At 33.6% G+C, this 24,307-nt stretch overlaps 2 protein-coding genes across 5 annotated transcripts; one reads left to right on the forward strand and one right to left on the reverse strand.

Annotated features, from left to right (window-relative positions):
* The first annotated feature begins 9,039 nt into the window (after positions 1–9,039).
* Positions 9,040–9,594, forward strand: LOC133696375 (ferredoxin-thioredoxin reductase subunit A2, chloroplastic-like). The gene has a single exon (XM_062118552.1). It carries the CDS (start codon positions 9,040–9,042, stop codon positions 9,592–9,594), a length of 555 nt encoding a protein of 184 aa, XP_061974536.1.
* A 4,222-nt stretch (positions 9,595–13,816) lies between these two features.
* LOC133697495 (katanin p80 WD40 repeat-containing subunit B1 homolog KTN80.4-like) lies at positions 13,817–23,033 on the reverse strand. Of its 4 annotated transcripts, none has more exons than XM_062120089.1 (18): positions 22,390–23,033; positions 22,140–22,296; positions 21,751–21,881; positions 21,533–21,650; positions 21,181–21,407; positions 20,522–20,624; positions 19,910–19,980; positions 19,725–19,799; positions 19,400–19,631; positions 18,724–19,239; positions 17,008–17,067; positions 16,808–16,929; positions 15,785–15,919; positions 15,045–15,119; positions 14,815–14,927; positions 14,531–14,647; positions 14,377–14,445; positions 13,817–14,277 (listed from the first exon to the last, which is right to left on the reverse strand). In XM_062120089.1, the coding sequence occupies exons 2-18, from the start codon at positions 22,165–22,167 to the stop codon at positions 14,214–14,216; spliced, it is 2,256 nt and encodes a 751-aa protein (XP_061976073.1). In that variant the 5' UTR covers positions 22,168–22,296; positions 22,390–23,033; the 3' UTR covers positions 13,817–14,213. The 4 variants fall into 4 exon arrangements, with proteins under 4 accessions (XP_061976073.1, XP_061976072.1, XP_061976074.1 ...); XM_062120088.1 differs by having other exon boundaries at positions 15,785–15,925; positions 22,443–23,032; XM_062120090.1 differs by having other exon boundaries at positions 15,785–15,910; positions 22,390–23,032.
* Positions 23,034–24,307: the final 1,274 nt, after the last annotated feature.

Here is a 24,307-nt window from a genome sequence, read left to right on the forward strand (position 1 = left end):
CTCCCATTTGTCAGATTGCTTTCTGTGCGCAGTGCCTCTCCGTGTTCCGAATAAAAAAGGGCAAATTTAAAGCATAGTTATTAAATTCAAACTGGTCTGGCAGGTTGACTTGATGATTGGATCGGTTCAAGTTGAGAGAAAGATCAATAAATAAAAAAACATGTTATAACCTGGTTGAGGGGTTGATCTAATCCAGGCGAGCCGGCTCTAATTTCTTTCTTTAAAGTTTGAAAAAATAAAGAGATATGTATCTTAGAAACCTAGGCGAGCTGGTTCTAATTTATTTTTTTTTAAGTTTGAAAAAACAAAGATATGTATCTTAGAAACGTAATCTAAGTGGATGAAACCATGAAGTCATTGCTTTCCTAAAATTTTCAAATTATGTATATTTTTAATTTTAAATACTATATTTTTTTAATTTTAAATACTGCTCATGTTGTTTAAATAATTGAGAGTTTACTATTTATGTTTGAATTTTAAATCTATCTTTCTCATACTGATTATTTGTTATGATAAATTTTTAGATATTATCTTCACTAAGTATTTGGATTAGTGGCACAGCTTTGAATTGTTTTTTTTCCTAGTATATGTTGGGAATTCTGAGAACTATAAGGAGAACTTCTGTTTAGACTCTAAAGCGAAGTTGGTGCTAGGACCGGTTCACCATCCGTAGCCCTTTTTGGGGATCTTGTCCAGCTTTTATGTTTGTGGTGAAACAAACGTACTAGTGTTTGATAATAAAAATGTGTTTATTTACATGAAAGTAGTTTTTTATTTAAAAGTAAATTCTGGAAAAAATAAATTTTAAGAAAGTATTTTTTGATATTTAGTAGTGTAATGGAAAATGAACTGGAAAACACTTTTCAGTGTTTGGTTAAATTATGGAAAATGAACTGAAAAATAATTTATTAATAAATTAAAGTTTTTTCAAATGTATCTAATATATGAAAAATATTAAATATAAATATTTAATCACTTATAATAAAAGAATAAAATCTAAAAAGTGTAATGATGAATTTTTTAATTATATATTATATTTATATATAGCTTATTTTATAAAATATAACTATATATGTCATATAATATTATATTATAGAGATATAACCTTGTGAAATTTTTCATAAATAAAACCTATTAATTTTTTTTTCAATTTTAAAAGCTTAAAATATGTTTTTTTTTAATGAAGAAAGCCAAATTAATTTATGGTATTAAGATTTTTTTAACCAAGTAAGAGTTAGATATTTGGGTTTTTTGGTATGAAGATTTTTTTAAAAGATAAATAAATACAAAAATATTATGATAGATTTTTTGGATAAAGATTGCTTTTTTTTTTACGGGTATAGGCAATTATCCCTATAATATCAAATAAGCATTAAAAAATAAATATAAATATCTTACATCAACTATAGTCATGCATAATTATTAAGTTTTAATATAATACTCATACATATTAGTTCAAATTAACAAATATAAACATGCTAGACCGAATTAAACAAGTAAACATACTTGTCAAATAACAAACATAAACTTTCTTATCATAGTGAAATCATCTTAGCAATCAGACCTGTAGTTGTGTTGGTTCATAAAATTCTGAACCCAAATTTTTCTCAAATTAGCATTTTTTACCATAAATGCCTTTGCCAACATTTCATGTTGGACCAAGTGATCAAATGCATCTCCAAGAGTGATCTCATTAAAGCCTTCAATTTTCATCACTTTTGTATATAGCTCATTAACATCAAGTTGATTTTTGCTGAGGCTTTGGATTGCAAATGCTACATCTCCAATCTTTTTAGACAACTTTTCAACACTATCATCTTCATACATGCAATTTCTCTTCCTATGTTACCTCTTTTGTACACTAGAGAAAGATGTCTCTTTTTCTTTTGAAGTTTCTTCATATTCCCCTTTATTTTCAATTGAAATTGATTACTCTTCAGTATTCTCTTCCAAGTTGACATCAGCATATGATTTGGCATAATTTCTGATTGCCATATATTTTCCAACAACAATTGTCATTGTCTCGTACATATCAAGTTTTTTTTTGAGATACTTGTCATGATTGGGATGTGTCTGTTTATAAAGTTTAGAATATGAAATTTTTTAGTTCCTTGTATATCATTTTGAAAACAAAAGTAAATATAAAAATTACGAAGAGTATAATATTTATCATACATTCACTTCTTCATCATAAACATCTTTCGAAACTATAATTATCTTCAAACAATCATCCTAACCAAAACCACTTTTATTTTTAAGTTTGGTTATTATTCCCCATTATTTTTTCACAGTTTTAATATGATTGTCAACATGCTTAGGCTCACATTGAACGTTGAACTTTTAACTAATTTCTGTAGCCACCTTAACAAAAGATTCTGCTCTAAAGGTGGAAGAAGGTTTGTTTCCTTTAAGTGTCTCCTCAGCTAATATCTCAAGTAGCATGTGAGATATAGGCTTAGATCATGTAAAGTGTTTGCCCTTGCATTTTTCATTCTGTGTGGTACTCATTTCTACAAAAAAAAAAAAGGTTACAAATTTATACAAAATATATCATATAATATTTAGATTTAATAAATTAAATATAAAAACTACAGTTAATATTTAAAAGAGAATACATAAAATACATAAGAAATTATAATAAAGTCAACAAACAATCCAAATACATAATAAAGATAATACAAACTCAAGCAAGACATAATAAAAACAAACACATATAATTAACACTCAATTACTAGTTTCTTTGAGTGTTATAATCATTCCACATGGTTGATGTAATCATTTCTCTTTTTGTTATCCACTCCCTATTCTCTTCCCTCTCATCCCGTTGACTTAAGTTGATTGTTCGTCTAATTGGTTCATTTCCTGAACATATTTCTTCCCTAAGAAAGTTATTTGGATCAACTCCCATAATGTGATTATGAATAATACAACATGCAAGCACAACATCTACTTGTGTTTCATAAGACCAAAAAGATTTTCCATCAATTAATCTAAAACGACTCTTCAAAATACCAAACTCTCGCTCAATAGTAGTTCTCGAAGAAGAGTGTCAAAGATTAAATAGCTCCTTTTTATTTTCTAGTGAATGTTTTGTAAACTCGTTCAAGTGATATCGAACTCCACGAAAAGAAGAAATGACTCCTTTTCGAATACCGTAACCAGCATCACCAAGATAATATTTCCCTACAAATTAGAAAAAAAACCCATTACTATCTTTAGCTAATTAAACATTTTATATGTTTATTGCTTATAATAAATACTTTATTATATACCTTTTGGAATTTTTAGAGCATTAGGTCTTGATAATGCATCACCTAAAACCCGTGAATCATGTGCACTTCCTTCCCAGCCAGCTAAAACATGCATAAACTTCAAATCAAAAGTTATAGTTGCTAAAACATTTTATGTTGTTCCTTCTTTTCGACCTCGAAACTTTCCTTGAATCTCAACAGGAACATTTGTAGGAACATGGGTACCATCAATTACTCTCACACAATCCTATATAAACATGAAAAAATAATTTATAACCTTTTCCTCTAGATGTAATTAATTAATGTATAAAAATATTGGTATTGTTCTCATACCTTAAAATACGGATAGAATCTTCGATTATTCATTATCTCTACGGGAACTGTATCGCCTGGGTCTTTAATTAGGTGTTTGTATAACTTAAGAACTGCTTTTAAAACAATTCTAAAGTAACGATGAATAGTCTCAACAGACCTATAGTATATACCACTAATAAAATGAAATCTTTGGATTTGGCCTATAATTTGTAAGAACACAATTACTTGCTCCCTAATAGAGACATTTTGAGTTGATCGTAATAAGTCATAACTTGTGAGAACATCACACAATTTATATAAGACAACTTGTTTCATACGAATATGTTCAACGCAATGTCTATCACCTCGATTCAAAATGCTATCCATATAGAATTTTCGTTGAGCAATTGCATTTATACGTGGTTCTCTTGGTATATAATTTCTATTTCTTTCTTGTTCAATAATAGCTACCCCTGTAGCTATCACGGTTACAACTGCTCCTATATATGCTGCATGAATAATCTTACTATCCATAACAAAAAAGTGAAGTTTTCTGCTAACAAAACCTAAAAATTTAGGGAAATAAACATTAAAAAAGCATATAAGATACTTACATAATCAATACAATAAATTATGCTCAAAATTATGCGCAAAGAAGCTGATTCCCAACACAAACAATGCTTTAAAGGAAATAATTATATAATGAATTATGTATCCCATAACAAACAATACAATAATTTATTAATGAATTTTGTATAAAAATATTAACGGACTCAAGTTTTCTACCGAAACCGTTTCAATTTTTTATAACTGTGTATAATCATCATCATCAACACACATAATATTTCACTGCCTAATATTTCTACCCAAATCAATTCTTGAACAATTATTGTGCAGCATCATCAACCGTTCACTAATGCCTTGTTTCAATTAATACCCAGCTTAACCACTAATAAGGAACCACTGTCTATTTCTCCCCAAACCAATTCCTACCGTGCAGCATCATCAACATCAACGGGTATTCCTTTTCACAGTCAAGATTTCTACCGAAATCAATTCTCCTTTCATCATCAATGCACACATCATTGTGCATCATCATCAACGCACACACATCACGCCCACAAAGCACAGGAAACGCACAAAACACAGGAAACGCATATCAGCAACTCAGCAACAGAGAAGGAAAATCACATTGGGTGGGTTGGGAGTCTACTGAAAGAGAAGCAATTGAAGAAAAGGAGAGGAAGATGAAAAGATGGAGGGGAATTGAAAGCATCTATTTTTTATTAAAGAAAAGGAGAAACAGAGCATGGGTTTGCTGTGTTTTTTTCACAGAAACCAAACAAATTGTTATGTTTAGTTTCTGTGAAAAAAACACAGCAAACCCGATTTCTGTGAAAATAGCATAGCATGGGGAAAATGGGTTTGGGTTTGTTGTGCATGGGTTGTTGTGTGTGGGTTTACAGTGTTTGGTTTATGGGAAAAATACAGGGGTTTTGGTTTTCTATGTATGGGTTGCATGGCGAAGAGGTTGGGAAGGAAATGGGGTCGAAGGGCGCCTTCAGCTTAAAGAAAGAATGGTGATTCTTTGATGTGATAGCAACAGTGGTGATTCTTTATTGTGATAGCAACAATGGCGAAAGAATGGAGTTTGTCGTGTTTGTGTATGGGTTTGTGTATGGGTCTGTGTTTGATTTTTCCCAGGGGTTTGGGTTTGTTGTGGTTGAATGGGTTGCCTTCCCATGGGTTTCGGTTTACACAGAGCATGGGAGCATTGGTTGTAGTCAAATTAACAAGATCAACAAGGAAAAAAACGCATCATAAGATTTATGCCATTATGATAACTACAGATTAAAAATAAAGAGGATGAAAACATAAGATAAATAAAGACATTTGAGAAAAAAAAATTACCTGAAAAATGAGAGATGCTTGCAATTGATCTGCGTAAATTATTTGGGAGAGAAAGAGAGTTTAGGGATTTGTTTTTTGGGACAGGGGATACTTTTTGTCGATAAAGAAAAGGAAAGTGTTTTCCTTAGAATAAAGAAAGGAAAACACTTTCCGGGCCTAAAGCTTTATTTTTTCCATTGACTGGAATTGAGTTTCCTTTGATCGATTTTCCTTAGGCTTACCAAACATGGAAAAGTGGGGGAAATGGTTTCCAGGAAAATGAATTCCTGGAAAAAAAACAAGGCATAAATTAAATTGTGTTTTATATTGTGGGATTTATTAAAAAATTGAGTTTGAAACACAGTTTTTGTGAAGTAGTATTTATATACTTTTTTAACTAAGTTTTTGTTTTTGTGTTTCAAAAGCACTTTTAAAAAAATTTGAAAATTTTTATTTTTTTCTTTGCTTCAAATTGATATATTTTTTTGTGTTTTCAGATCATTTTAATGCGCTGATATCAAAAATAATTTTTTAAAAAATATATATTATTTTAATGCATTTTCAAGTAAAAAACATTTTGAAAAGCAACCGCAACCACACTTCTACCAAACATTTTATACATATTTTTTGCTACACATAAACTCCAACCATAAGTTTTATCAAACACGTATTTAAATCCAACTAATCATAGTTAACCATATTTTTTTTACACTTATTTTTTAAAAAACCACAACCACAAAAACTATCTAAAAAACAAACACAATGAAAAAAGCAATAGTATATAGAATCAAAACTGGGCTAATTTTGTTAGACCCGACATTCATGATAGGCTTGATGAGCATGCGTGCGTCCAAAGTATCAAGCAATAAATTGTATATTTTTGGTTTATTAAAAAAAACTAAAAGCAATTAGTAAATCATTGTGATGTTCATTGAAACATTTTAATTATATTTATGCTTTTTAAAAAAAACTAACAAAGCTTGAGGATGAAAATGTCTTTTCTAGAGAATTTATTGAGCATTACAAAATTAATTTAGGATAAATTGGTTTATATATATATATATATTTTTAGCACAATAAACTAATTTTGTTGTCTTTAAATTCAAAAAAATGTATAACTTTCACCATGTGGTTTTTTTTTTTATCTCTTCAATATTTCTTGCACAACTAAATTATGCTAATACCATTAAAAGAACAAAAAAACATTAGACTTGCACAAAGGGGTATTTTTATTTTTCATTTTTTAAAACAATGAAGTGACATAATTGATCTTAAAATTTTTTAAAAAAAAACTTTAACCAACGACATTTTATTGTTGTGTTTTTTTGTTTGTCTAGGAGCTATTTAATAATTTTAAATTTTTAAATATTATTTTTTAAAAAAAGCTAATACGTCAATGCTTGATGACTCTCAAGCCCTTTAGACGGCACGTGTGAGACTGTACGGTTACAGAACTCCACCGTATGTGACGGTGTTTGGAGCGGTGTGTATTCCTCTTCGTGTTGGTGGGGGCATGTGCACACAACAAAGATGCAGTTGTGTTCTCTTATTTGTATTTATATTAATTTTGACTCTTATTTTTTTATTGCTATTTATTTTGATTTTAATGTTTTTTAAAATTATTCTTTTCAATTCCATCCCTAGTTTTTTTTCCAATTCAGTCCTCATTCTTTTGAATGCTTATTTTTTTGTGTTTTATCCTTTTCTTGATTTTTTTTAATTTTGTCCCTCATTATTTTTTTTTATCCAATCTTAATCCTCATTCTTTTGATTGCTATTTTTTTTTTATCATTTTCTTGATTGTTTTTTATTTTTTCCATAAACATTTTATTTCATTTAATGTTTTATCTAATTTTGATCCATTATTTTGATTGCTATTTTTTTATCCTTTTCTTATTTTAATTTTTCAATTTAGCATCTCATTAGTTTTTCATTAAAAACATAACAGATAGCAATCAAAACATTAAACTTTAGTTCGTGATTTTTTGCTTGTCTACTTTTCTATAGAGTAATCTTGATCATATAACTCGAATTCAATTTAATTTAAGTATTTTTAGGTCCTTTATTAATAATTGAATTTTTTTGTTCAAATTCATCATTAAACATTGGATTATTGGGTCTTTAGCTTTGTTTTTTCCTTTATTTTTTTATGAGATTATCTCAATCTCATATTCCGAGTGACAGTTTGGTCAAGTTAATCCAAGTTGACTCAAATTATTTTTCTGTGTTTTTTTTATGAAAATAAATTTTTTATTCAATTTTATTATTTGACATTAAATTATTGGCTCTTGAACCTTACGATTGTTTTTTCTATAAAATTATCTCAAGTACATATTAGTGAAGTTAATTTGAATTTTTTTTAGTGTTTTTTTATTAACTTTAGTTTTTTATGCTAGTTTTTTTTAAAAAAAATTCTATATCATGAGTGGTGGGTTAATTAAGTTAATCCGGGTTGACTCAATTTTTTTCTTCAACATTACTTTAAAAAAAAATATTTTTTTAATTTTATGATTTGATATTAGATTATTACACTTTAATCTTTACAATTTTTTTAAAATTTCTTTTTTACGTATCATTTTAATCTCATATCTCATCGAATTAACTTGATTCATCATCTCCTGAACATTAATTCGTTAGAAAAATTAGCCCGGCCCATAAGGCATCACGGCCCACCTATCTAGTCAATTCATTTGGGAATTGTGGTGGGGTTGATCCCTGCCTGCCTGTTATGATAAGAAATAATATCAAAACATGAAAGCGTGGAGATAACAACAACGTACGTGCTGCTTGCTATCCATAAAAAATTGGAGGAGGGCAGTCCACCTCTGGTTCTTGATCCCTCCGCGCCCACTGATGTCATGCCACGTTTTCGTGGATACTTCGTTTGAATCATTTTCTATCTTTACAGGCCAACAATTTATTTATTTTTTAATTATTATTTTAACCTTTTTCCCTTTAGAAAATGAGTTTGGAGAATAATTAAAAGAGTTTACTCACTGTGTTTATTAACAAAATTAATAGTAAAAAGGAAAATGTCAAACTCTCTCTGCTTTAGGTGAATTAATAGAATAGTTTAGTTTTTTTAGTTGAATGTAGGTGTTCGAGTTAACTTGCATGTACCTTGACTAATTTTATAAATCTTGAAATTAATAATCAAGTGAATTTTCAATAATTATCATATAAACAACCAAAACACTTAAACTAAATTTTTTAATTTTAAACTTTTATTACTAACCACCACCTAAAATAGATGAATAGTTTGGTTTCGAAACTGAGGAAGGAGGAGTAGTGAAGAACTCCATTCGCTTTTTGTTATTATTATAATAAATTGGGGTATTATCAGATAGAGAGAGAGATAGAGAGGTAATAAGTAACAGTAATTAAAAAAATGTGAAATAGTAGTAGTAAAAATCCGAGAGGTAAAAGAGAGGAGATAGAAATTAGGCATAGATAGATAGATAGATAGGTAGGGATTGAGGACGAAAAATATATAAATCAAACAATATCCGACTGGACTGGATGTGTGGTAGTGCTCCAAAATTGAAATAGAATAGAAACAAGAGAAGGAACTAGATTGCCCATTTCTTAGACTAGACGGAGCGCGATGGGCACGAGTGGGGCGTTATCGTCGGGAGCCGCCGCAGCCTGTTCGGCTTTCCCTTGCACAGATATCACCAAATTCAAATTCAAATTCAAATCCAATGCCTTATTTTCACCAACTCCAAGGCGTAACTGCTGCTGCTACTCAATTATTACTCCTACTTGCACTGCCACAGTAGCATCGACATCTTCATCTTCCTCTACAGCAGCAGCAAGTAGTACTTGTAGCAGAGGAAGAAGAAAAACACTAGTTTCATGCTCGGTGGCTTTACGGTCCAACAATTCCGCAACCATGGTGACAGAAGATGAGGAAGAGGAAGCGAAGAAGAAGATTGGAGCGAAGGTTAGGGTGAAGGTTCCGGTGAAGGTTTACCACGTGCCTCGAGTGGCGGAGGAATTGGATCTGTGTGGATTGGAAGGTGAGGTGAAGCAGTACGTGAACCTGTGGAAGGGGAGGCGAGTTTCAGCTAATCTTCCTTACAAGATTCAGTTTGTCCATTCAGGAGGAGTCAAGTTCTTTGCTCATCTCAGAGAGGATGAGTTGGAATTCCTTGATTGAACTATCCTATCCTCATTTCCTTGCCTTCTTACATATCAATCATCATCCAATGCAGTCAGGCAGGAAAATACCTCTCTTTGCTCTTCCTTTTATTTTCATAATAAAATATGTATGTTGTTGTTATAATATGAATGGTGTGTGTATACATATGCTCTTCTTCAATCCAATCAGTTTTACTTGCTATCACTTCACAATCGTCATCTTCATCATCATTCCTCTTTCTTTCAATTTAACAATCTTATTATCTGGAATTTCCTTTCTTTGCTTGTTAACTAATTGCTATTTTGAGGGGGCGTTTCTTCTTTAAAATTCGCAATTGCAGTGCTACATCTGATCTATTTTGCCTATATATACAGGCTTCTGTGATTGTAGTTAGGATCAATTTTAAGCTAGCGCTTGAAATGGTGGAGCTCTTATACTCTCAACTTATAGGGTGTGTTTGGCTGGAGGGCATTGAGGGAGGGGTGGATAAAGAGAGAGCGATGAGAAGTGAAGGATGGGGTGTTCCTTTTGTTTGGAAAGAAGGGCTAGGACCCAAGGAAGGTTTGGAAGGATCCCTCTATTCATTCCAAAGGATTGCCTTTTATCCTTCCCTCTATAGTTAGTCAAACAATTAGATGGATGGGTTAACATCCATCCTTTCATTTTACCCTATTCATCCTCCCCTGGCCAGTCCTTCCTGCACAGACCCATAGGGTTGCTCTTCCTGACAAAGCGCTCATTTTTGGAGATGCATTTCAATATGTTGGCAGATGTGCTAGGGTTTAATCCACTTCGTTTCTGACTTCTCTTTGGGCACTTGTTCCTAGTCTTGTTCCTCTAGTTAGTTTATCTTGAGGTTGCTCCTTATTGTATCTCGCCATCTAGTGGGATCTCAATGCTCAATGTTGGTTGGTTATCTTTGGAAAATGACAGCAGGGAATTGATAGAATATAGGAAATGGTGAAGGGTATTCCCAATTTTTTAGGACCACGGAGTAGAAAGGAAAGTCCAGGAAATCATGGAACACTGACTAGGATGTGTGTTTTTGCTTCATCTGGTATAATAAGGAGGCAGTCATATATTATACCCATGCAATAATACATATGCAATGCAGAGCATCTATTATTCAGTGCTCCTTGGACAATTAGAATTATGTTACATCAAACTTGCCATACGCTGTTCTGATTCTTCTATTGCATGAAATCAAATTTGATGATTTGCTTTTTCTAGCTTGTGACAATTTTCAATTAAAAGCTGTTTGCTATTGTACAGCTCTGACAGAATTAACGATCACTAGTATGGCTCTGATTGAACTGAAGATCAATTAAATATTTGTACTGTGGTTTTTGGATCTTTCGTAGACCTCTGCCCTGCCATTTCTTTCATCTTCATGCTTTGCATTTTTCTTTGAATTGAAGATCCGCTAAAACATAGTTTTCTCAATGGAATGAGCTGTGGACTTATTTCAGCATTCTTATGGAGGCTGTTCATATGTTTTGGATTTGGTGTCGAAGCACTAGACATGTTTCAGAGGCCAGTTGCCTGTTTGTTACTGTTTACCAGTAATATTACTCCAACTTTTGTTGTAATGTGAAATTTCTTACATTTTACTGGCATTTTAACTTTTAAGACGAGGAACTTGTTGAGGGCATGCAATCCGTCCGCTATATTGTTTTGAAGGCTAATCTCGATTGGTTACTTTATATCGTGACTTGTAGCAGATGACCTTTATGCTCGGTCCCTGGGTCCCAGTTCATGGGTAGCTTTGATCCCGGTGAAAGACCATTTGTTTACGAGGTGGTGTTTGCGTTTGAAACAAAACGCAAGATCTAAATATTTGGTGAAGACAAAAACATCATTTACTGTTCATGGGCCTGTGTCACGCAGGATAAGCAGCTAAGATCTACTTTCACATACTTCCCGCTTGTTTCAGTGAATTCAATTTTTAATTTGGAAATTAAATAATTGAGCTCTCATTCTCTACGATCGTACCCGGATAAAGTAATTTATTATACTCTACTATCATAGAGATTCTTTTCTCTATATGCCAATGCCAAGTCATTATTAGCTTTCTTTTTATAAATGATGATCATGAATTATGGTTAAATTATTGTTATTTTGTTATTTTTTAAAATAAAAATTAAATTAAATTTTTATATATTAATATCAAAAATAAATTTTATAAAATAAAAAATATTATTTTAATATATTTTAAACATAACTATGAACCTATCCGACCCAGTAAAATAAAATAATTTTTTTTAATTATGTTTTATTTAAAAAATTACTGTTTAACATTATTCAATAACACTAATGATAAATTAGACGGAGATCGCAATTCCAATTTTATTCCTGATAATATTTTACCTAATATTATTGCGTCCTTAAAAAATCAAGAAAATTGTAATCTTTGTCGAATGTATTTCATATGTGATGGAATTATAGATAGTTTAATAAAACAATAGAAAATATTTTATATAAAATATTATTTATTTCATGATGTAATAACAGTAGTTAAATCTATAATATTTAAATTAAAAAACATCAATATTAATATATATTTTTTAAAATTATTTTTCAACCTCAATTTGAAAAGTAATTTTAACTAAACATATTAAACTATTTTTTTATTCAATATTAATTTCAACATATATAAATACTAAATTAATCTTAACTAAAAATATTTTTCATAAAATAACTATTTTCAAATCACAATCATGAAAGTTACTATACAATACCACATTAAGCAATGATGCTTCTTATACCTTTGATTTTTTATTTTTTTTTATTAAGAATAGCCACACAGTTAGAAGAACGTAGAGACAACAGACCTGTAAAAATCCAAATAAAATTCATGAATTTATTTTAAAAAAAAACCAGCATGAAACTCATATTGCATCCCTCGCACAGAAGATCTATGCATGGGAACCATATGAATCAAGCTCTAATTCTCTATACAGAATAGCTGTTTCCAAACTGGACCAGCTCTCAAAATGGATTGTCAAGCCCAAGGGCCCGAGCAAAATAGATCCACATGGGACGAAAGACGCGAAATCACAACAGAACCAAACCAAATCAATCAACCAATCAGATAATAATAATAATAATAATAATAATAATGATGACGACAGAAAAAAAAACTGTAAATTTTCAAAACCTAAAAAGGAAGAAACCCTTGGTGAAACTTTAAAATTAACAACACAAAAAAAATCAAACGACTTCAAGATGGAAATCTGAAGAAACAACCTGGCTTTTGATCTTTTATTCAAGCCTCTTTAGTTGAACCTGGTCGAAGGAGATGAAGATGCATAGTGAAAAATAATTTTTTTTTTACTCATAGCACCTGGTTGAAGTAGAAGAGGAAGAGAGATTCAAGCCCTCTTGAGTCTCTACCAAACCCAAACCTAAGGGTCTGGTTGTCTCTGCATCTTCCTCTCCTTCTTCAACTCAGCCTCTCTCAATTATTTTGCTATAAAAGCTAATAAAGGGTTCTGGGTTTTTTTTTCTTGACTAGATTGAAGCCCTTGGAGTAAAAGCTGTGCTTTTGGTCCTTCTCCAACTCAACCTCTCTTGGTTATTTTGCCACAAAAGCTAATCAAGGGTTCTAGGTTATTTTTGTTTTTCCTGACCAAATCCAGGCCCTCTGAGGTCTGGAGTTAAAGCCGTGTTTCTGGTGCAATAAGTCAAAAGAAAAAAGAGAGGAATAAAATACGCGGTAGGAACGTAAAAAAGGTACCAAAAAAAAAGAAAAAAAATAATAACCTTCCAAAACAATCAAGCTTTCCAGAGCAAGGGAAAAATCATAAGTACACTGTTCAAGTCCACGGTAAAATACCTCATAATACACAGTACATATCTGACCTCTTTTAGATTTTTTTTTCTTAATAATTCTAATTCTAATTTAATTTAATTTGCATGCATCGGTTACTGATCTTGCTGCGTGATTCTTTGAAGTTTGAAGCTTACGCTGTTTAATTGCTGGTTTTGTTCTGGCTGGCTTGGGTCCAACAGGCCTCTGAAGTTAGGCTTTCGTAACAGGGCATGTTGATCCAGCACCCATATGCGAGCATCTGGGCCCCTGGCAGGGCCTTTACTCGTGCAACTGGCTAGGCCAGCTGTAGATAAAGTCCAAAACAGCCGCGTACACAAAGGCCGAAACAGAACATGCTGTTCAGTTAGAAAAGAAAAAAGAGAACAAAAGCGGTGGTAACGGAGGCGGCGAGCAGCCGCAACATATTCGTACACACTTAAAACCAGTTTGCTCTATTTCCTCTTTCGCTAGATATTCAAAAAAGAATGAATTGATACAGTGCCAAGGTTACAATCTGTTTCCTACATGTTGAGTGGGTAAATCCTTTTCCACATTGAAGATTGTCAGGACTGCAGCAACCGATGGCAGATGGAGATACACACCTATGTTAGCTTTCAAGTTTCAGTAGTAAATAAGATAGAATCAGCGGTACATGGAGGTCTGGGGCCAACCAAGGCAGAAAACTTGGAAGTATTAGCCGATGTATGGCAAGCAGTTTTAACTCCTACAAATGCACACTCTGCTCCTCCCATAAAGAAATCATAATCCAATCCATGTAGGCTAAAAACAACATTCACAGTCGCCCCTCAGAAGAAACGGTGTTTGGTCATGATACTTCTTGAAGAGCTAGATTTAGCTCCTGGGCGTACTTCGCAACTGAACCACCTTTCCTATTGAACAAAACAGAGAGTAGAATAAAAGAATCCAGACACAATAAATTGGGATATCAAAGCAGCAGTTGTCAAGCCCGCTAAGAAAATTGAAGCTACCTTGTAAGGGTAAGCAGGCAACGCTTGACTTTCTCAAGCTCTACAAAGCAGATATTGCAACGTTCCAACCTGTGAACCACACAAGCAGCGTCTCAAAGCAATTTTTGTTGTGTGCATAGAAAAAACAATTGCAAACATTACAAAAGGTGCACACCTTTGCTCTGCTTCAATATCCACACCAACAGATGTTGATGCTGATAGAGTCGAATAGATCATTGAACCAAATGTCCTGACCAGCTTCAGCAGCATGTCCAGTGAAATGCTTGAGTGCCTAAATACAAAAGATAGTTTAGCAATGAATCCTCGCAATTGGCACTTTCTTTTGAAAATAACCAACACTTGGTGCTGCCCACTGGAAACTACATTTTCTTATGATGGAAAACACAGACCAACAGCTGTAAGTTGATTAACTGACAAGTATTACAAAGCACAACCTACCTATCCATGTCACTTTCAAGCAGGTTAGTAAGAAGAGGCAGGAGACATGTGCATATATCCAACGTGACAGTGTCAATTTTATCTGCCACAATACTGATTACATCAGCATGGACCTGCGAGTTACAGCATATGGAAAGAACTAAAGGTTAAGAATGAATGTTAAAAGAACTGTAGTATCCAAATATGCCTATTAAATACAGTGAGAAAAGAGGAGGGAAAAGGGAACTTACAGCGTGGTCAGCCATCTTCTCCATTGCACCAATGGCCCCCTTTACATCATTTCTCTCCCAATATCTATGGACAACCTACAGGAAATCATAGAAAAGTTTCACCAACCTTTCAATGGCAGCTAGCTGGATGCAAACATGTTAACAGAAGTACAAAAGGGAGAAAATAAAAGGGGGGCACATGATGGCTAAATGGAGAATAAATGTAGCATGCAGTTTCTAAGTTCTCATATGTTACAAAAGATAAGAGATGGCCCCAAAACCAAAGAATTTGCTGGGTCAATGCTGTGTATTTCTTGCAGAAAACAGGTTACACCATTGCATCTGTTCGTTTCTACCATATCAATAAGAAAGTAATAACTAGATTGTGACAACTAACTTGCAGTTGGAAGGGATAAAGCAAGTACAGATAGGAGCTTATAACCAGCAATTTGGGAGGGTGCTCTGATTCATTATGATAAGAAAAAAAAAAATTATGGAGATGCTAAAAGGCAATTTATCAGTTAGGGACAGAAACAAATTACAGTTGCAATTTGAGGTACTTGCATTCATAAACATGCATAGTAACTTTATTGGTAATGAATTTATCTCCATCTCTCATGTGGAATTATGTCAAGAAATGCCAAAACAAAGACGCCGATGTTTTCTGTCACCTGCTCTCCCCTGCCCTTGAATGGGCAAAATATTACGTATATGTCTACACTTGTCACACACGTACACACTCACTTATCCAGCTAAGTCACCTGTAACTTGGCAGAACGAGACTGCATAGAGCTGACAAATTGATCATGCTGTTCCATTAAGTCTGCAATAACATCCTCGTCACTAGCAGAAACCATTTCCTTTTCGATGGATGGGGCACGTCCTCTCTGTTTAAACTTCAACTTATTACCAGATGAAAAAGGTGTATAAATCAGCATCTTTAAAGTGAATGAAATGAGAAGACTTAAACAAGCACATAAAAAATATATTGGAAAACATGAGCTGGAGTAGAAATTACACCCCGTGTGTGTGTGTGTGTGTGTGGTGATAGTGGCGGTGGTGTGTGGGTGGGTGAGGTAAAATTAAGATCCGGAACGGGATTGTCAGGACTCTATTGTTCTAGATGCTTTTATACCTTCTATGCCATGTGAGAAGCTTCCTCCAGAGAGACCACTACAATTTAGTGCAACCATCATTGTGACAAATGCAACACAAAAAAAACGTATATACCTCTACAAAGTTTGTAAACTAGGTGTATCCTCAACTGGAATAAATTTGTATCCCTCCACGTGAACAGTTTATCCTCCATTTTCCAACCAGAAACATTTCTAGTTAGATCATAGGCAGTGCCACTGAACTAAAACGTCATCTTTTTGAGGAAATTGAGTGCATAGTGAATTGGCACCATAAAATGTAAAATTGATGTTCTGATCACAGTACTGATGAAAAAAATAATTATGAATCGTAAAAAGCTCATATTTGATATCATCCATAACAGAACAAGGTGAGGGATGTGAAAATTTTCAATTAATAATTGTTTCATTCATACAAGCAAAGATAAAATGATAGATCATTTTTGTACGGAAGATAAAGACCTAGAATCAAACATAATCAATTAACAGGTCCTTTTCGTTTTTATGTTTTTTGGACATGATATGTTCTGCATAACACCTTGAAAACATGTAATACAGTCCTGAAACCCAAAAAAGTAGCACATGTCTTCAGGTGATCAGAAAGTTATGAAAGAGAATGGAACAAGTACAAAAGTTGAAATCAAATCCTACCATATTAAGAGGGAGCACATTCACCACAGATGATGTCCCAGCAGAAATGCCAGAAGTAGGTCCCTCACAGCTAGGAGAGCTTCCCCTTTTCTCCCAGTTTATCATAAGTGAACGCATTCTTCCTACACATTTAATGTGAAATAGATTAGGCATATTTGCATTATTGACAAACCTCGTATTGCAATCAGGAACAGCAATACCTCCTTTCTGGCTTTCAATGGACGGTGCATCTCTGTTTATTTTATGTCCTTGAGTCTCACCTGGAAGAAACATTAATATTTTCAACATTGGAGCAGCGCATTCCATTTCAACTGACAAAAGTGTGAAAAGTATGCCAATCCAAAGCCACAAATGTACCAAGCAAATCAAAGTCCAACTCATGGAGTCAATGAAACATAGAGAATACGATGGGAATCATGATCTATTGAATGGGTAAACAGCCCTATGATTTCTTCCACCAACACTGCACGAACATCCATATTTCACTCTTCATTTTCAGCATCATCCCTGTCCATTTCATGAAACCACCCTTCCACCAGCCAAAAAGGTGGATACTTACTGGATTCTTATTAATGTTGTTTCAAGCTATATAAGCCATGTTTCTTCTTGAATCAGATATCAGTGTTGACATAATCACTAACAGCAATGTATTAGCATGATTATCAGCCATTTTGAGAAAGGTGATGAATTTTAACTAGCTTAGGCTGCCATATAAAAGTTGCAAGAGCTGTTTTGATCAGCTAAACCAACCTTGGTGCCTTTTTCATAAAACTAAGGCATTCCCGGCATTGTCATTCCAAGCATCTTAATAAAAAGTCAGATTCATTGTCATTCTAAGCATCTTAAATAAAAATGATTGATCATAGTAACTTGAATATAGATCTGAAATATGGGGTATAGATCTAAGCATATTTAATCTCTTTGAAAATAAGCTAAATTAAGCAACGGCAGAAAACCTCAGTGGAGTACCAGTAAAGCATTATTTGCTCACTACACACCAATTGCACCTAGAAATTCATGGAACAAGTTTCTCAGTTTCTAGCAACCTAGATACTATCAAAATGAAGCCTCTTCTATAGCATTTTCAACTGTACCTTATCAAAATATTATCTGTAAACCTTATAGTTGCAGTTGTTTATAAATCAGTCCATGGCAAAGCAAGTCACTTAAAGCTATAAATAAATGTGTCGCTGCCATCCTACAGAAAGCAAACCAGATGGCTTAAGTACTTTTTAATACCCTTACCCATCAAGTTCATAATGGGAGCCAATTCCAAGTCCATTGTAAACCAACTATTCACCACATAAGTACACTTTGATTTGATAGATTTCTAAGCCAAAAGGAAGGTTTCGAAAGCATTCCCAAAGAATGCAGAAACCCTAAATTCTCAATGCAACAGCCTATCAAATCATGAAACATGTGTAACAGGTAAACAGCTGAGTAAAGACAGCCATCAGCAACTTTAGGAACTCAAATCAGACCAGATTCCTTATCCACACAAGGATCCTACCTTGAAACCTTAATTTTTGTCTTTTGAAACCCTATAACATCTAAAGAAGCAATCAACCATCCCCTTCAATCCTCTGATTAAAATGTCATCATATCTGTGTTATATAAAGGAGAGGCTAGTTGATATTGTTGGACTCAAAGACTAAAAACATATAGTGTGCATTTATAATGATCAAATATATGAAAGAAAGGTTTAAGAATTGAAATGCAACAATCTTACTTAAAATTTTACAAGAAAAATCTTGAGTTCCGATCTATCTGATTATTAAAAGTTATTTCTATACAGATAACAAGCTAAATGACGGAATGGCAACTATGAAGCAGCCACAAAACAACAGCATCATACATATATACACAGACACTGACAATCAGCGGCAAATAATTTTTTCTTAATTAGTAACACTTACAGTTTTCTTTCTGATAACTAGTGGGTGGCTCCAATGTTGAATCTGATTTATAGTTTCCAGATCCAAAAGATTGTTCAGCAGTTGTTAGTCCATGAATCGAACCTTTAACTGCAGGAGAAATATTCCTATCAGTGATACTGATCAGTTCTGTTGCCTTGCAACCTGTGGTCTCAGCAGGCTGGATAGAGGTAGTTGGCTGGTCCATGTCCTCTCTGCTATTTGAAAATTTCCGGAAATCAGTTGTCTTCAAATGCAAAGAAAATGGCATTGTCCTTGCGGCAATATCAATTTCTTTTCTGGAGCCAGCAACTTGCTCTGATCTTGAGTTGGTTCTGGGGACAATTACAGGAATTACATCTGCCTTGTTCAAGATTGGAACATTAACAGCTGAATGGACCTTCATAGAACTCCTCTTTGGGGCTGCTGTGCTAGGAACTGTTATTGGACCGGTAATGGTTGCCTTCAACCCAGTGTTTAAGCTCGCTCTTTGAGGAGTACCAGGTGCACTTCCCGTCGCTTCAATTAGAATGTTGAACCAGGAATGAAGAACATATGTCACAATCCAGCTTAAGGAATTATTTTAAACCAATTTTTTTAAAGAATAAAGTAAAGAGAAAAATACAATAGCCAAAACCAACACTGAACCAAGAATTGAAAGATTCAAAAAACAGCTTACTCGGCAAAACCTTTGATTCTTTAGAAAACTCCTTCCCGTGATCTGAATTTTGAAAATCTGACAACCTTTCAAGAGATTTTGTTTCCTTTACTAAATCTACAACCCACACTCCTACACAACTCTGATTGTATGAGCAGCCAAGAAGCTTTCCTTCATGAACATTGAGATCTGACAACTTGGACCATCCCACATCCACAGAATCAGGGCATCCTATTGGTTCCCAGGAGAAAACCTAAAAAGTTGGTTGCAAATTTAGTAAAACCAGTAGACCTGAAGAACTACCTCTATATATATATATATATATATACTGAGAGAGAGAGCTTACTTTTAAACTTTCATGCAATCCACAGAGTAGAGTCCTCCCATCAGAATTAAAGGTCAAACAACGCACTCCAGTTGTCTAAAGGGAGACAGGTTCCACAAAAAGCATTTTCTCATAAGAAAAAGCACTAGAAAAGATTTATGTTCCCAAGTTGAAGATAAAAGGTATCTCTTAAGGCATAAAATTACCTCTGGCCCAGCAGAACCTATTAGCTCAAAGGTTTCAAGGTCCCAAAATTTTACTGTCCTGTCAGCAGAACCTACAAAAAGGCAACAAATTAAGGTACACAAAGATGTGAATTTCCCAGGAAAATGCAACTTTCTATTCACAGATACAGATTCCTAGTAATGGGGTTCCAACAAACATAATCACGCGCCTATAATTTTATACAAAAATAGGTGCACTTACCTATGCATACACCTAATTCATTTCTTGCAAAATTTCAGTTTCGGATAGACACAGAATTAATTAATACTGCTGGTGGTAATGCTAAAGATGAAGATATAGAAAAGGTTTAACTTTATGTTTTTCTTACTATTTTGTTTAATCATTCTTTATAAGATATGGAATAAAAGATAGAATCATCAATTCAAGACTAAAAAATTCTTTGACTTGTTAGAAGCAAAATGTTAAGGTAAGTGTCAAAATGCATGCTATCGCGGGAAGAATTACCAAGATCTATCACAAATCAACACCTTGGAAAAACATGCAATGAAGAAGACAGCATGTGTTGAACCGTGGATTAAAAATAAAATAACATTACAGTAGACAGGTAGCTTTTCATAGAATCATAAAATGACCTGTTGCAAGAAGAAACTCGTGGGGATGAAAATCTATGCACTGAATCTGACCCTCATGGCACTTGAAATCGTGCAATAGCTTTCCAGCAGTCAAATCCCACAGCTGTTGAAATCGTGCACATTGCAGAGTTAGTTAAAAAAAGAATCAAACAAAAGAAACCTGTATGTGCGGTTATCTCAAGTAAAAGGAACTTACAAGTGGTAGACACACTAAATATGACCCTAATGCATTCATTAGTTGCATTGACTTGAGAGAGAATTGGGTCCGAACCTGGTCTCAGACCCTTGGCACCAGGCACAGTGTGCAGGGCCAAAATATATTTGGCTGACTCAACTCTCTTAAATTCAAGTCACCAGGTATCAGTCTCCGACCCTTGGCACCAGGCACAGTGGGCAGGGCCAAAATATATTTGGCTGACTCAACTCTCTTAAATTCAAGTCACCAGGTTGATACGCATCTATTCACTGAATATGAAGACATAAAGAAAAGAAACTGGGCAGCAGAAGTGCATAAAACCATGTGTGAAATGTAAAGGCTGTCAATGTGAGGTCCTTGTGACGCGGACTGGACACGGGACCTTTAGTATTTTCTGGCATGATATGTGTGAGTGGCTGGGTGTAGACATGATGTACACCAAGAGAAAGAAAACAGTTATAACCTTTACAGTATTGTCCTCTCCACCGGATACAACCCAGCGACCATCTGGGGTAAATCTGATTGCATTGACCCCTCGAGTGTGGCCCTTGTATGTGTGAATACAGCCCTTCTTTCTAATATCCCATATCTTAAGATTTGTGTCCAGGGAACCAGATGCAAAGAACTCTCCAAAAGGGTGAAAGTCAACAGATATGCAATTGGATCTGTGACCAGTGAGTGTGCGAACAACTACAGACAGAACACATGGCAAGTGATGAATTTAACAGACAGAAAAGATAATTAGTAAGAAACAATAGGAATATACAAGTAATTTCTAGTATAGTAAGAGTTTAGAGGACACATCACAAGCATACTTTTTGCCTCCTCTAAATCCCAAAGCTTGACCGTACCGCTTGCAGCTCCAGCAGCTACTAGGACTTCTGAAGAATCAAAGCTTACTGAATCAATCCCGCTTGTATGTCCGGACAAACTCTGCATGAAAATATTGGATTAGACGGAATGAAAATCATCAGACACCAGACCAGAAAGAAAATGGTACAAACAAAAATCACGAACAGAATCGAGAACTGACCAGTATAGCATTGGGCTTACCAATAGCCCAGAGATTAACCTTGTGATCTTCTCCTCCAGTCACAAGAACCCTGGATGATTTCCTGCCAATCTTGAGGCAATTGACACTCGAAGAATGAGCCACAAATTCCTCTTTTCAAGCAATTTTAAAAGAAATTGTGGTCAAGGCCAACAACAGCAGCAGCAATCACTACTATTATCAGTTAAGCAACAGTTTATTCAACGGAGTTTATTTATTTATTTATTTATTTATTTTATAAAAGACAGATCTGAAATGAATAAGGCAAAATGCAGATCAAGCAAAAGAAAAAAAAAAAAGAGTAGCTTGAGCATTGTAATGAGCAGATGAAGCCGTAAAAACAAAAACAAAAACAAAATTGAGGAGGATACGGAGTTTGTAGGCGCGTTTAGTAGTCATTGCATTGAGAATTAAGAAGAGAAAAATGGAAGGGTGAATAGAAAACCCTAATAATCGAGCAAATGCCGCAGCACTTGTTTCTCTTTACACGTTCAGCAAGTTGTTTAAATCATCATCATCGTCTTCAACCTAACAGAAAAGGGGGAAAAAAACGGATCTCGTTTAGGAAAATACAAACAATAAATAAAATAATAAAAAATTGCAAGCATATGCCATACGTACGTTAGCTAAAAAATCAAAGCAGTGGTCGGATCGACGGAGAGGAAAGCACATACATTGTGTTGGAGTAGTTGAAAGCTACCGCACCGCCTCGCCTCGCCTCGCCTCCTTTTTTTTTTTTTTTGTCTGCCTGTCTTTGTCTATGCTTCTTTCTCCGCACTTCAAATTAAAAATTAAAAATCACGTACTAATCAACTGAGTACTGAGTTATGGCGGAGGAGAAAGTTACAGAATGTCCACCGCACACTAGTAGCAGGGGTAGTTAAGTAGAAGACTAACACCGGTAATGAAACGAAATTAATTAAGAAAGAGACTAATTAAGGAATAGTGTTTATTTATGCGAGAAATGGTAATGCTGATGCTGCAGATTTAGCAGTTACTGGGGAAGAAAATGATAAACACAAGCCACGCACAGAGATGGAATGTAACAGGAGAGGGTGGGACTCAGCCTAGAGTAGCAACCAGAGGCAAGAAATAGAGAAAGGAGAAGAGGCGCTTTCACATTCACAGGAGGGATGTGTACCTCTCTCGCTCTCTCTGTGCAAGATAATAAAAAAAAAAAAAAAAAAACTCTGATATTTTTTAAACAAGTACTAAAGACTGGAAGTGGAGTGAATTGCTTTCTAAGCGTGCTAATTCAAATTAATCTCAAAGGGTGGGAAATAGACTATATGACGAAATATCAAACTACAAGGAGAGAAAAAAAAGGGTGTGTGAAAATTACCCGTCGTCTCAAAGGAGCTGGGACCCAAAAAAAATAAACAAGTAAACCCACCTGGCTACAAGGCCTCGCCGAGCTCAACCGGTGGTGGGCCAGGGTCCATCTCCAACTTTAGTATTCAGGTCTCCCTCCTTGCCTGAATTCAAATCAAAATCAAAAGGCCCAGAGCATGCCCCGCCTCCACTTAACCTTCTCGTACCTTTCTCACTTTTTTTTCATTTTTCTTTTAAAAGTCAGTAGGCCCGTGTATATTATAATTATGATTATATTATAATTATAAAGAATACTAGAACAACGTGTTTTACAGTTTTGCCTCTAATGTTTTCAGTTTTTTTATTTGCTCATTGTAGTTTTAAGTCTATTTATTTCAATTTTCAAACTTATTTTCATCGCCTCTGATAAAAGTAGAGCAATCACCAAAAAAATAGACAAAAGAGAATGATCTCTTCAGCCACCTTCTAATTACAAAAACAAATTAAGTTTGGTGTCAATATATTTGTTTTGAAGAGAAGTTCAATAAAGATACTTTTATTCTTTAGATATGTTATAAAAAAGTAGATTGGAAAATATAAAGCTCTTTTGATTCGATTTATTTTTCATGTTTTTGAATAAAAAAAATATGAAAGTTTGGATTCATGAAATATTTTAAAGTTTTTTATTATAAAATATAAGTTTAGAATTGAGTTTGAATATTTAAAAACTCAGATCTTGATTTTATAGTTATTAAAGGTAGTCAAAACTTGTATGAGAAATGATACGTTGCTTGCAGCATATTATTTTATTTATTAAGAAAATTAGAATGGACTACATGCTTGCCCATTTTTAAAAAAAGTTGCTAATTAATATTTAATAAGAATAGAATATATATTTTATTATTTTTTATTGTAAATATTTATATAATTCTTCCAAATTCTTTGTTCTTATATATGTTGATACAAGTGCTGAAAATAATACTTTCATGATCTTTTTATTAAAAATTATTTTAATCATCATAATAAATTTTTATTTATTTTTCTTAAAAAATATATATTTTTGTAAAATAAACAAAACATGTGAATACAAAAGGTGATTTTTTTTATTTAAATGACATATTTTTTTCCTCTTTAATTCAAGTCATGTACTTTTATGAAAAATTCTTTAATCATCATTAGCTTTTATTTAATAAACTATGTTGCTAATAAAAAAATATCATTGTAAAAA

Source organism: Populus nigra, chromosome 6, assembly GCF_951802175.1.
Source record: "Populus nigra chromosome 6, ddPopNigr1.1, whole genome shotgun sequence".
NCBI lineage: Eukaryota > Viridiplantae > Streptophyta > Magnoliopsida > Malpighiales > Salicaceae > Populus > Populus nigra.